The 12,746-nt window shown below is 41.4% G+C and overlaps 1 protein-coding gene across 1 annotated transcript in view; it reads left to right on the forward strand.

The window, feature by feature from the left end:
• The window catches only part of CHAF1A (chromatin assembly factor 1 subunit A), a 75,837-nt gene extending 66,965 nt beyond the window's left edge, over nucleotides 1-8,872 (forward strand). Inside the window, exons 11-14 of the mRNA XM_072113445.1 lie at nucleotides 4,377-4,626; nucleotides 6,704-7,176; nucleotides 8,069-8,174; nucleotides 8,633-8,872. Coding sequence (XP_071969546.1) covers nucleotides 4,377-4,626; nucleotides 6,704-7,176; nucleotides 8,069-8,174; nucleotides 8,633-8,697 — 894 coding nt within the window. The 3' untranslated portion in view covers nucleotides 8,698-8,872. The remainder of the gene's footprint in view (nucleotides 1-4,376; nucleotides 4,627-6,703; nucleotides 7,177-8,068; nucleotides 8,175-8,632) is intronic.
• The last annotated feature ends 3,874 nt before the right edge of the window (nucleotides 8,873-12,746 follow it).

Consider the following 12,746-nt stretch of genomic DNA (forward strand, 5'->3'; position numbering starts at 1 on the left):
AGGTGAAGTATCGGATTAGAAAGAAAAAGGATAATATCATCGGCAAAGAGGGCCAATTTCACTTCCTTCTCTCCCACTCCAATGCCCTTGTATAGTGTTTAGTCCTCTAAGGATCTTGCTAAAGGTTCTAGAGCAAGGTCAAATAGGAGGGGTGAAAGCGGACACCCTTGTCGTGTCCCTTTCTGTAACGAGAAGTGGGTGGAAAGAAATCCTCCCGTACATATCCGGGCCCTGGGAGAATCATATAGACTTCTTAACAACGTGCAAAATTTCCCCGATATTCCAAATCTCTCAAGCACAGCCCACAACCAGGGCCATCTGATGTTATCAAACGCTTTTTCCGCGTCCAGTGCTAGGATTGCTGGATGTTCTCCTGGTTGTGGACTGTACTTTATTCTGTCTAAGACTGTCAATACTTTTCCGTATGTTTGTTACTGCTGCTCTTCCCTTTATGAAGCCCACTTGCGAGTCTCCTATCAGGTGGGGCATATAATGTGACAGCCTCGTCGCCATGATTTTAGAAATCAGCTTTATGTCTTGGTCTGTTAGAGAAATCGGGCGGTATGACCCTGGGTTTAAGGGATCTTTGCCCTCTTTTGGCAGTAATTTTATGTAAGCCGTTTTTGAATGTCTGGGGATTTCGCCCCCCTGCAGCAAGGTGTTGAAGTAGGTGGTCAGCACAGGAGTTATTTGTTTTTTCAGAGCTTTATAGAACTCCGCTGTGTAGCCGTCAGGGCCTGGGGCTTTGCCGTTCTTCAATTCGCTAATGGCCCTACTCACTTCCTCTATTGTTATTTCTCCATTGAGGGTTTCTAGCTGCGTCTGTGTAAGTTTGGGGAGTGTGACTTGAGATAAGAAAAGGGGGCCACCCTCTATCCCTTGTACCTCGTCCTTGTACAATGTTTCATAATAGTCCTGAAAGATCTTCTTCACCTCCTTAGGAGTGGAGGTTACGCTCCCCCTACTGGTGTGCAATGCCTGTATATGTGCTGGTGTGAATCTACCTTTTGCCAGCCTTGCCAGTAGGCGGCCTGACTTATTGCCATGACGGAACAACTCCGATTCAAAAGCCTGACGGTGTAGCTCTTCCTTCTTATCCAGCCAGAGATCGTGTTCTGACCTTGCTTGATCCCAGGCCGCTTTCGTGTCTGGGTTTTGATTCCTTAAGTAATGTGTATATGTTTCCCTTAACAGGTCGCTAGCTTTCATATATTGCTGCTCAGTCTTCTTTTTTAAGTTGGCTACATAGGCCATAAGCCTACCCCTGAGCACTGTTTTAGCTGAGGTCCAGTATTGGGCCGGATCCTCCTTGTGTACACTATTGTCATTGTCATGTTCCATCCACCACCCTTCTAAGAAAGCGCCATAATATGTCTGTGCCCTTGGGCTGTATGTCATGTAAGTCAATCTGCGCTGGGGCATGGTCTGATATTATCATTTCCCCTATTTCAGAAGAGAGCAATCGTTGGCATGCCCCATCCGATAGGAGTAGGTAATCTATACGCGACCAGCTCAGATGTGGGTGTGAGTAGTGAGTAAACTCCCTCTCGTCTGGGTGCAGTACTCTCCATGTATCTTTTAGCCCTGTTTGAGTCGCTAATTCATGTAATAACTGCTCTGCCGTTCGATTAGAATGTGCTGTTGTATGTTGGGGTCTGCTCTGTTGCTTTCGGTCTTCACTTGGCCTCATTACTGTGTTTTAAGTCCCCTTCTTCTATCTTTAGGACGCATTGATCATTTAGCAGTACTGTTGCAAATTGTGTAAAAAAGTTTTTGTTTCTGTCATTTGGCCCATACACACTATAAATTGACCAAGTTTCATTTGGAAATTCAATCTGAATCGAGGGCCATCTTCCCTCTTTGTCATGCTGCACCAGTTTCCCCGTGAAATTTTTGTATAGAAATATTAGTACCCCTGCTTTGCCCTGTTGGGAGGGTGCCCGAACACCTGTCCTACCCAAAATTTTTGGAGGCGGAAATAGTCACATTCCTCCAAATGGGTTTCCTGTAAGAGCGCCACATCCGGGCGCATTCTACCCAAGTGACACAATACCTTTGAACGTTTTTTGCGGTGAACGTAATCCTTTCACGTTCCACGTGATTATTTTCATAACTCCCTTATTAACTTAAAATCAGCTGTGAGGTTGTTTCCTCTTTTTGGAGGATTGGTGTTCGGTTCAGATCTCCATTTTGGCTCTATTTCCCCTCCCCCCATGCCCTTTACACTGTATATCATGTCTTTATCATGAGTATTACTTCTTACGACAATACAACTTAAACCAACCCATAAATAAGACATCAACAAGTAACATTCTATCAGCCTTTGAGATGGATTGTGCAATTCTCTATTTTCTTCTCCTCCCTCCAGTTTTCTCCCCCGCCTCTGCACTCCCTTTGGGCTTTGGGACTTCACTTTTTTCAGTATGTGATGAGCGTCCCGAGCTCCCCGGCCTAGCCGTTTGTCTGATCATCGGGGGCAAAAATAGATTCCTCATTATGTTACCACCTGCAGACTAACTTTTGTGTCCCCCCCCCCCCCCACTCAAAAAAAAAAAAAAAAAAAGCGAAGAGCGATTAGGGAAGGATTACAGCTTACTTTACTTAAATAACGTAGTTCTAATAACGCTAAGTATAATTATGGGTTATAACAGATCTTATAAAACAAAGTCTCTATATCGTGACATTGTATTGATTTGTTGGGCCCAAAGCCCCTTACCGCTCCGACAAGTGCTTCTTGCGTCCTTCTGTCTCTCAGTCCCCTCGGTTCAGGGGGGGAAAGGGGTGCCGGCATTCCGGGGATGACGCTCTGGAGTCCAGGCTGCAAAAACGACGTCTTGGCCGGCGACGTTGTTGTGGGGACGCTGCTCGTTTCTTATCATCTTTGACGTTCCATGTCGGATGGATGACCTTGTTCTTCTTCAGGTATCTTTCCGCTTCTTCTGGGGAAGGGTAAACTCCCATTGACCCATCTTCATAGAATACTCGCAGTGTTGCTGGAAACACCAGATGGAATCGTATTCTTTTCTCCACTAGCATAGAGCAAATGGTGCTGAAGTTACCTTTACGTTTCTTGGTTACCTCTGCCGAATAATCTTCAAATAACGAAAGTTTTGCGTCTCTGAACATTAGGGGGCGCTTCCTCTGGCGAAACGCTCTGTCGGTTTTGTCGTTGAAATCCAAGATAGCGCATGATGACTTGACGTGGTCGCATGGCATTAAGGTCTATGGTAAACAATTGAGCATTGGTGGGCTCTCTCCACTCTGCATCTACCTTTGAGCCCCAGGGCTTTTGGTAGGTCTACTTCGCAAAAGGTCTGCAAGTCACCTGGGCGAATTGACTCCGATAGGCCCACCAGCCACAAGTTATTTCTTCTGGAGCGGTTTTCGATATCATCTAACTCATCTGAGTGTCTTTTCGTATCGAGTGTAACCCGCTCCAATTGGCGACTGATCTCGTTCTGGGGGGGGGGGCATGGCTGTGGCGTCCCGATGTCTTTGGCGTGCCCGCTGCTTTCGCTCCCGGTTTCCTTGCAGGTTTTCTGTTGGCCGGTGCTCGGGAGCTCTGGAAGCTGCTGCCTCACATCACCGCGCCGGAACCGGAAGTCCTCAAAGACCTTTTTTAGAAGATGTCCCTTTTTTTTTTTTTTTTTTTTTTTTTTTGGAGGACATTGTCCAAGTTTATGCCTTTTTAAGGACCTCCCTTAGCTGCTTAAAATTTGCCCTCCTGAAGTTTACAGAGTTTTTTGTCATCTACTGACCATCTTGGTAAAGGATAATATAAAATCAATGATTTCGTGGTCACTATTGCCCAAACCCACCCCCCAAACCTGTAATTTTCATACCCTGTCAGTCTGTTGGTTGGGATAAGGTCCAGCAGTGCCCCCCTTTTTTTGGCTCCAGGACTAGTTTTGACTAGTAATTGTCTGTTTGCCTTCTACCTTTGAAGGACCTGCAGGTTTCTGCCTCCAGTCAATGGAGGATTTTCCACATGTTTCTTCCCCCCCCCCCCCTCTCTTTATTGCTAAACTGATGCAGATTTTCACACTCCCATAGACTTCAATGTCAGAATGCAAGAAATCACAAGAAAAGTAGGATGATCATTATTTTATTTTCTGTACTGGGCATCCATTTCTGCACAGAAAAAAGATAGTCTACGTTACTTTATCCAAAGTTCACTTTTATGCTATTTTATTACGCTGCATATCTTCTGCACCAAAATCGGCAACACATGTAAATAGCCTTATAGTGGCCGTCAACCGGCTCACTGCAATGATGATCCAAGAGGTAAATGAGGAAAAGACAAATGTAAGGCACATAAACTGCCGTTGGAACCGGACTGTCATTTACTTTCCCTGAATAACTTCTCTATTTTGTAGGAATGCAAAAATCCAGAAAATCAGAAGGTACTACAAAGGCTAAAAGCAAAGGAATGGGATGAGCTACAGTCTAAAGGAAAGAAAATTAATGTACTGAAGCCCTTAGTGATTGGATGTGTTTGGCTTGGTAACTGCTCCTTGGAAATCCAATTCCTTCAGAAATTTGCTGCATGTATAATAGATCCTGCTGCCGGGGAAGATAACGTGGTACAAGAATTCCAATCCAGTAAGAGCCTACAAGACCGAGAAAGTAAGACATTTTTTTGCTTTTCTCTACATTATTTTAAATTTTATTTTACTACTCTATGTAGTTGGATATGAAATCTTAATTTACAGTGTGTGAAATGCAGTCCAAAAGTTGTTCTGGTCTTACCCTGAAAGTACTGCAAAATAGCCCTATGGAATGGCTAGTTAGTGCAGACTCTTCACCGCATCCATGCAGCTCCTGAAGGGTACCATGTCTTTTCAGCGCTTCTCCTGTTGAAAAGGAGTTGGTTGGTTGTATACAACTGGTGTTGGGACCAAGAGTGAGAGGAGGCTGGGTAGCCTTTCTTTTTTTCTTAGGCCCTGCAGCAATCTTCTATTGGCCATTTGCCTGGGATGCTCTGGGAATTTCATCAAATTCAAAGAAGACAATGATGGCCCCACTTTGGCCCATTAGATCCTTGGAATTTTCCAGTCATTATGGTCTTCAAGTTGCAGTACCTCCTTAGGGCTAGTTCACACAACTATCCAAGACCAAATATTTCATTTTGAATTCTAGAGGAGGGGACATGCCCTATATGCCAAGCAGAATCCAGGCATTGCTTGGAATATTGGTCAGGCATTTGTGGTAATGATTTTGACAATTTGTCTTGTTAGAGTACTGTTGTGTATGATACATGTTTATTCCACATAGGTTTTTTGTGCGGAAATTCCTCTGCATCTAATACAGAAGCATTAAAATGTAAATCATTTTGAAAAAGTAACATAGGCCATGTAGTTTTTTTTTTTTTCCTCTGCGGAAATTGATGATCTTTTTGATTTGCAAATTTTTAGGTGTCTTCCTCATCTCTCCCCATATACATTTTTATTGTAAAATTTAAGTTTTTGCTAAATTATATTTATAATCTATATAGTCTGGTATCCAAAAACTGTGCATGACAATTGAAAGAGAGTAGACCTAATTTGATCCACATGACTTTGCTTCAAAATGTAGTGTCCTGGAAGAAAAAAATCCTTTAAACCACTGCCATAACAAGAGCCTCACAGTTGATACATGGGACAAAAATATCTGTAAGCAGACTTTCCCCTATACATTGCCGGCCGGCCGCGCTGCGCTTACAGCTTATTTACAGCACCGCCTCTCGGAGAGCCGGCATCGATTACGCAATACATGCGATGTAATCCAAACAACCAAAGGAAGGCAGGCACTTATAATTGCAATCAATAATTTGAAATGGTCATGCATCAAAAAGTCATACCAAAAAATTCAAAGACAAAGGGATGCAATAGTGACCCGGATAAACAAATCAAAGCATCTTTATTAAATTGAAGCAATATACATAGAATAAAAACATCTAAAAAATGTAACCCATGCGTTAAATTTAAACACTGTGCTCCTGAGAGTACTGAGCAGGGCTACAGTGATGCTCCCCTCCAGACCGCCTGTAGATACTTAGGTGCAATAATGGAAAATACACGGATCCCAAAACAGTTGCTATAGTAATCCTAACATAATGCACAAATATATATAAATAGCAGCAATACCCAATGGCAAATGGTAGAAAAAAATAAATAAAGTGCAAAGTGTAGCAGCAATAAGTAAAGACATATGGAAGAGTTTTCCACATGAATAGGGTAGACCGTGATAAATAAAGGAGGTAAGGAGTAGCAAGATCTCACAATAGGTGAAAGGCAGGATGTTGCCGGATTCTCCTACAGGTCGCCGCAGACAGGGGGCGTGGAGGGGGTATGTCGGCCGTCCCTCTAATGAATAAGGCTGACTGCCCGGGCTCAAGATAGGAGAATCCGACCTCTTATTTAGTAAGAGGTCTGATCGCTTTAAAGCAATTTAACACACATACATTTTTAAAAAAACCTGTCTGGGGAGAAAGGGGCTGGGGTGAGGAGTATGGGGGGGCACATTTTGTGGGGGTCATTTTTGGGGTGACAGGTCCTCTAAGAAATTATACAGTGTTTTCTCATTTTGATCTCCAGTGTATGATAAACTTGGACAACTTGTTTATTGAGAACGTTGGTTTTTGGGGGAGGGGAGCGGTTTGCTGGCAAGATGAAGTAAAGGCTAAAAGTTTTTGGTTTTTTGGTTTTTTTTCCCTCCTTTTCAGTTCTTGCACATCTCCTACCCTTGCTGCATGGAAATGTGCTTGGGAGCAAAACCATTATTAAGGAATTCCAAGAGTGCTGTAAGCGTGGCATGTTCTTATTCAACGAGGCTGGCAACCCAGCAGGTTCTGAAACTGCAAGCCCTAACTCTCGTAATCAAACTAGCATTAATATTCCTTCCAAAGCTCGATTGAAGCGCATAATTTCAGAGAATTCTGTGTATGAAAAGCGTCCAGATCATCGTCTGTGTTGGTATGTGCACGCTGATGTTTTGAAAAGCTTCCAGAATGAAAACCTTCCTGTGCCATGCCAGTGGACTTATGTCACCCAAGTGAATTTGTGTAGCAAAGATGAAACTGGAAACAGTGGAGGCCAGATGCAGACAGTGTCCACATCAAGCAAGAGGAAAACTGCTGGCAGTATGCCAATCACAAAATTTATGAAAAAAGCGAAGGCTTTGGGAACAGTCGGTGACGTAAGTACTTTTAACTTCTTAAAGCTGCAGCTAGTTTGTGCATTAAGGCTCAGCACTTTTTTTATATATAAATAAATCTGACATGTCTCTGTGGTAATAACTTTTGAACACTTATCAAAAAATATAATTTGTAGAAAAAATAAAAACCTAGCTTTATTGGATTACTTAGTTAAATTAGAAAAATTAGTTTATAAGTTGTGCCACTATGTACAGTATTTAATCTAATTCAGTAAAGCTATGTCCACTCCACGATCCCAATCCAAGATGGCCGCCACCTGACCCTAAGAAAAGTTACAGGGTCGTGTATAGGGAAAACTGAAATTGTGTACAGCAGTACTGATACAGGTGGGATTTATATCTGTGGAATGCTGCGTTTTTGTTAATGACATTAGGATAACAAAATAACACATTCTGAGTATATATAGGAAACTTGTCTTTGTGGCGAAAGGTGGCCAAATAATATTGCACACCCAACTTTTCAGTTTATTATTTATTTTTTTTTACAAAACTTTAAAATATCCAATAAATTTTGTTCCACTTCATAAATGTGTCCCAATTGTTCACCAACAAAATTACAATTTTATATCTTTGTTTCAAGCCTGAAATGTGGCAAAAGTTAAGCCCCCTAATTCAGAAATGCTTTGCAGGTTGCTCCTGTTATTTCCTCCTGATGAAGGGTCATGTGATCCTAAACATCTGGAAATGCTCTAACCTTCCAGGGACTTGTTACTGTATTGAATCTCTTTACTGTCCTGTCACAACCCTGCAGCACAATAATGCAACAGGCTAAGTTCTGAGGGGGGGGGGGGGATTGATAAAATCACAGGATGCTACAATGTAGTGGTATGACAGTAATGACATTGAATGCAATTATTTAATTCTCTGGTTTTAGGTAACCACTTTGGAGTCTGATGGTTTCCAGGCTGATACAGAGGAAGATGAAGAGGAGGATGATGACGAGGAAGATGATTGTTTAATAGTGGAACAAGTTGAAAAAGGTTTGCATTTTTTGGAGTTTTTTAAATATTGTACAAAATGGTGAACAAATGTTCCAGCATCGTGTTATGGCTCCAAAGCGTTTTGCTGGTAAGGCCTCTTTATCTTTACCCCCAAAATCAAATTTGTTTTCTTTTTGTATATTTGGTACTGAAAATACTGTCCTAAAAGTTGCTGAAGGCTTCATCAGTACGCAGTAAATAAAATCTGCTTCTAGCACTGCTACTTTGTGTAGATTTGTATTGCAAAACATCACATTATTGTGGCTTTCTACATCTTTAGAAACTAAATATTCCACAATTGGTGAAATTTAAGACTACATATTTTTTTAATATTCGCATGCAAAACACCTTGTGAAAATGAGTTCTAATCTAAATCTGCAACCAATTTTACTCTGAGTAATAAATCTGACCGTGTCAAGCCACTTTGTTTTCATTAATTTTCATATTTATTTTCCCAGAAAAAAATATTTCAACATCCCCATACAGAATGGAGGTTTCTCTGAATGAAGAGGCGGCTACATAACATCCCTTGAATTTGCAATGTAAATATTTTGGCTGACAGAGGTTAATGTATCTATAAACAATTTTTAAACCTTTTGTTAAAAATAAATCCATACACTTGTGATTAAAATAGAAAAGGTCCATGAAGAATTCTATTAATAGGATTTTTCACTAATAAAGCAGAATTTAAAATACAATGAGTTTGTTTATTGTGAGCTGTAAAGATTGTGTACTGAAAAAGACAATGGGGGGGCATACGCTGACATATGCCAAGTATGGTGTAGAATTTCACAAATTGATAGTTCTCAGGCTGTAGTGAGGGTGTGGCATCTAAAGCCTTTTAAGACACATGGCTAACCATGATAATTGATATGGTTTGTGTAAGGAAAAGTTTTACAATTTTCCAATATACTTTGTGTATCCGTTCCTCATGTTTTTCAAGATCTGTGCTATGTTTACTTCCAGTGGAGAGAGATTTGTCCATGGTCATGGGATGTTGCACAGGCACATGAACCATTATTTTCACATAGCTCTGATTGCTTTCTGTGATAAAACGTACACCTGCATGTCCATCACATGACCTGGGCATATTTTTATCCACTGGAAGTAAACATAAAATCTCTGCTTCCTGTCCTTCTATAGAAAGCAACCGCAGAACAGGACAGATACACAATTCTAAGGACAGTCAGAAGAAAAGGTGAGATTCTGCTTGGTAACAACAGGGTTAGACTTCTCGGCCTCTGTACGGAAACAACGCACCCACTTTACTGAACTCCGCAGCCGCCTACAAGTACTAGGTTGTCTGGTTGTCTTCCCTGCATGGCTTCAAGTGTTAGATGGTCAGAAGGCCGCTTCTTTGCCTCTCTGACTGAGGCTCTTCATTGGGTGGGTGCTGCCCCGTGGGCTCCTGTAGTTGCCCCCCCCCCTCCGCCGATTGAAGACTGATACTACTTATTGCCATCTGTAAGCCTTAAAGTCAGTGATTACTATGGCTCTATCGTTACTGTACTTAAGGCGGGCTAGTTTTGTTGTAATGTTATGAAGATTTGCCCCCCTTTCCATTTAAGGGCTGGGGTCTATTTCCAGCAACATGCTTCAGCTAGTTGAGCTAGGAATGAGTTTCTTCCTCTCCCTTCTATAGCTGCACATTCCTATTGGCCTCCCTAACTCGTATCTCTTCCCTTACCCCAACATTACCCTCAGGTGCTCTCTATAATATAACTGATCTACCCCTGAAATTAGGGGTTGGGATCCCGGGACAAGCGCTTCCTGTTTCAACAGTTTGTGGTTATAGGACTGCACTACTACTGCAAGGTTGTTAGACAGGGGATTCTTCTTGTTGGGAGTTCTTGCTTGAATTTGTTAATGCTCTTGTCTGTTTTCTGTATGGTCATGTTGTATGTACAGTCATGGCCAAAAGTTTTGAGAATGACACAAATATTATATTTTCACATGATCTGTTGCCCTCTGGTTTTTATGTGTGTGTATCAGATGTTTTTATCATATACAGGAATGCAAGTGCAATCATATTATGAGTAACAAAAAGCTTTCATTGACAGAATGAGTTACTGCAGCAAGTCAACATTTGCAGTGTTGACCCTTCTTCTTCCCCTTCTCTGCAATTCTCCCTGGCAGCGCTCAATCAACTTCTGGACCAAATCCTGACTGATAGCAGTCCATTCTTGCACAATCAATGCTTGCATTTTGTCACAATTTGTTGGGTTTTGTTTGTCCACCCTTGATTATTGACCACAAGTTCTCAATGGGATTAAGATCTAGTGAGTTTCCAGGCCATGATTCCATGTTTTGTTCCCTGAGCCATTTAGTTATCACCCTTGCTTTATGGCAAGGTGCTCCATCATGCTTGGAAAGGCAATGTTGATCACCAAACTGCTGTTGGACGGTATGGAGAAGTTGGTTGCGGTATGGTTGCTCGGCGCTGCCATTGTTCTTTCCCGGGCACTCTGAAGCAAGAAGAGCAGCCGGGAAGCCAGAAGAGGAGCCGCTATGACATCGGGAAAGCAGCGCTGCGCATCGGGGCCACCGGAGGGTGAGTATATAAGTGTTTATTATTTTTTTTAGTCCATTTGTAATTCATTTTTGGTTATTGACTCGTGTATAAGCCGAGGGGACGTTTTTCAGCACATTTTTTGTGCTGAAAAACTCGGCTTATACACGATTATATACGTTAAGCTGTTCACTCTTTATAACATGCTGGAGTATATGCAAATTGCCATTATAAAACCTGATGCAGCGGACTTTGTAAAAATTAACATTTTTTGTATCTTTCTCAAAACTTTTGGCCATGACTGTATGGTTGTTTGGATCTATGTCCTCTCTCTATGCAGTCTTTACTTCTGTTATTTCTGTTTCCCTTATGCTGATATGGCCCCAATTAAAGTCTTAAGTTGAAATGTTAGAGGACTTAAAGGAAATCTACCATTTGATTTCATGCATTATGAACCAAACATACCTTGAGAATGCTGTAGCTACAATGATGCAGAAGCATATCTTGTTTAACCCCTTACCACATTTTTTACATTCCTGAATGTCCGGGAGCGGAAGGACTGTATGAAGAGTGCTCACGTGCTAGCACCGATTTGCGTCTGTTAATCTGTTAACTGTTGCATCTCAAAATGTCTGATCTATCAAAATATAATAAGTTTTTCCTGGAGTTTAAACCTGTAACGTAAAGTAGCGCCGAAATTTGAGAATGCCATTTTGCAAAATATAAGAAATCCAATAAAAAGTGATCAAAGGGCCGTACAGTCATTAAAAGGGTAGCATGAAAATGTCATCTCAAGTTGCAAAAAATGACACTGCACACAGCGTACACTGAAGTATGAAAAAGTTATTAGTGCCAGAAGATGCCAAAATGAAGAATTTTTTTTTTACAGGTTTTAATTTTTGTAAATGTATGAAAACTTAAAACTTATACAAATTTGGTATCCCCATGATTGCACTAACCCAAAGAATGAGGTAGACATGACTGCTTTCACTGTGCTCCATAAATGACAAATCCAAGCCCACAAGAATACTGCGCAAAGGTGTTTCTTCACCATTTTCACTGCATTTGGAATTTTTTCCAGTACTCGGCATGGAATATTAAATACTATCACTATGAATTGCAATTTGTTATGCAGAAAACCAGTCCTGATACAGCTCTTCACATGGAAAAATAAAAAAGTTATAGATTTTTGAAGGTGGGAAATGAAAAATGGGCCTGGCTGTTAAGGGCTTAATCCCATAGCTGGCCCCATGCACACGACCATTTAAAAATGGCCGTAAATACAGCCAGAATATGACCACATTCATTCCAATGGGCAACACAGCCATCTAAGTACATGGCTGTATTATCCACTGTACCGTAAGCAAGCTGTATAAAAATATAGAGCATGTCCTATTTGCCACTGTATATGTTCTTTACGTTACAATGCGTATGCTCCCATATATATGTGCAGTATCCAGAACCAGTGGGAGGTGCATTATCTCAGCCATCCATCATTTGCTAACCCAACATATTATGGATTCGGTGCAATAAGTTACCATACTGTTGCAATACATCCTGTTTTTATGGCCAGAATATATAGAACAGAGAAGACCATACGCTTGCGTCCATGAGGCCTTAGTATGTACTGCTCCAGAGAATGATATAATCACTGTACAGGCAGTCCCCGGGTTACGTACAAGATAGGTTCCATAGATTTGTTCTTAAGTTGAATTTGTATGGAAGTCGAATTGTAGATCCAGACAAAAATTTTTGGTCCCAGTGACAATTGGAGTTAATTTTTTTTGCTGTAATGGGACCAAGGATGATCAATAAAGCTTCATTACAGACACACTTGAGCTGATTGTTGCAATCTTGGACTTCAGTAAAGCATCCAGAGAGCTTCACCACATGTCAGTGGGCAGGAGTCCGCCTGTAACTATGGGTCTTCCTTAAGTAGGTGACCGCCTGTATTGTGCCTGACAGGTGAAGTAAACAATCGCTGCACCATCCCCCACCTGCTGTGTGTGAGTGATCAAGCTCAGGTTGATTTATACTGTCTGGATAGATCAGGAATCTCCATG

The sequence above is a fragment of the Engystomops pustulosus genome, chromosome 1 (genome assembly GCF_040894005.1).
Source record: "Engystomops pustulosus chromosome 1, aEngPut4.maternal, whole genome shotgun sequence".
NCBI lineage: Eukaryota > Metazoa > Chordata > Amphibia > Anura > Leptodactylidae > Engystomops > Engystomops pustulosus.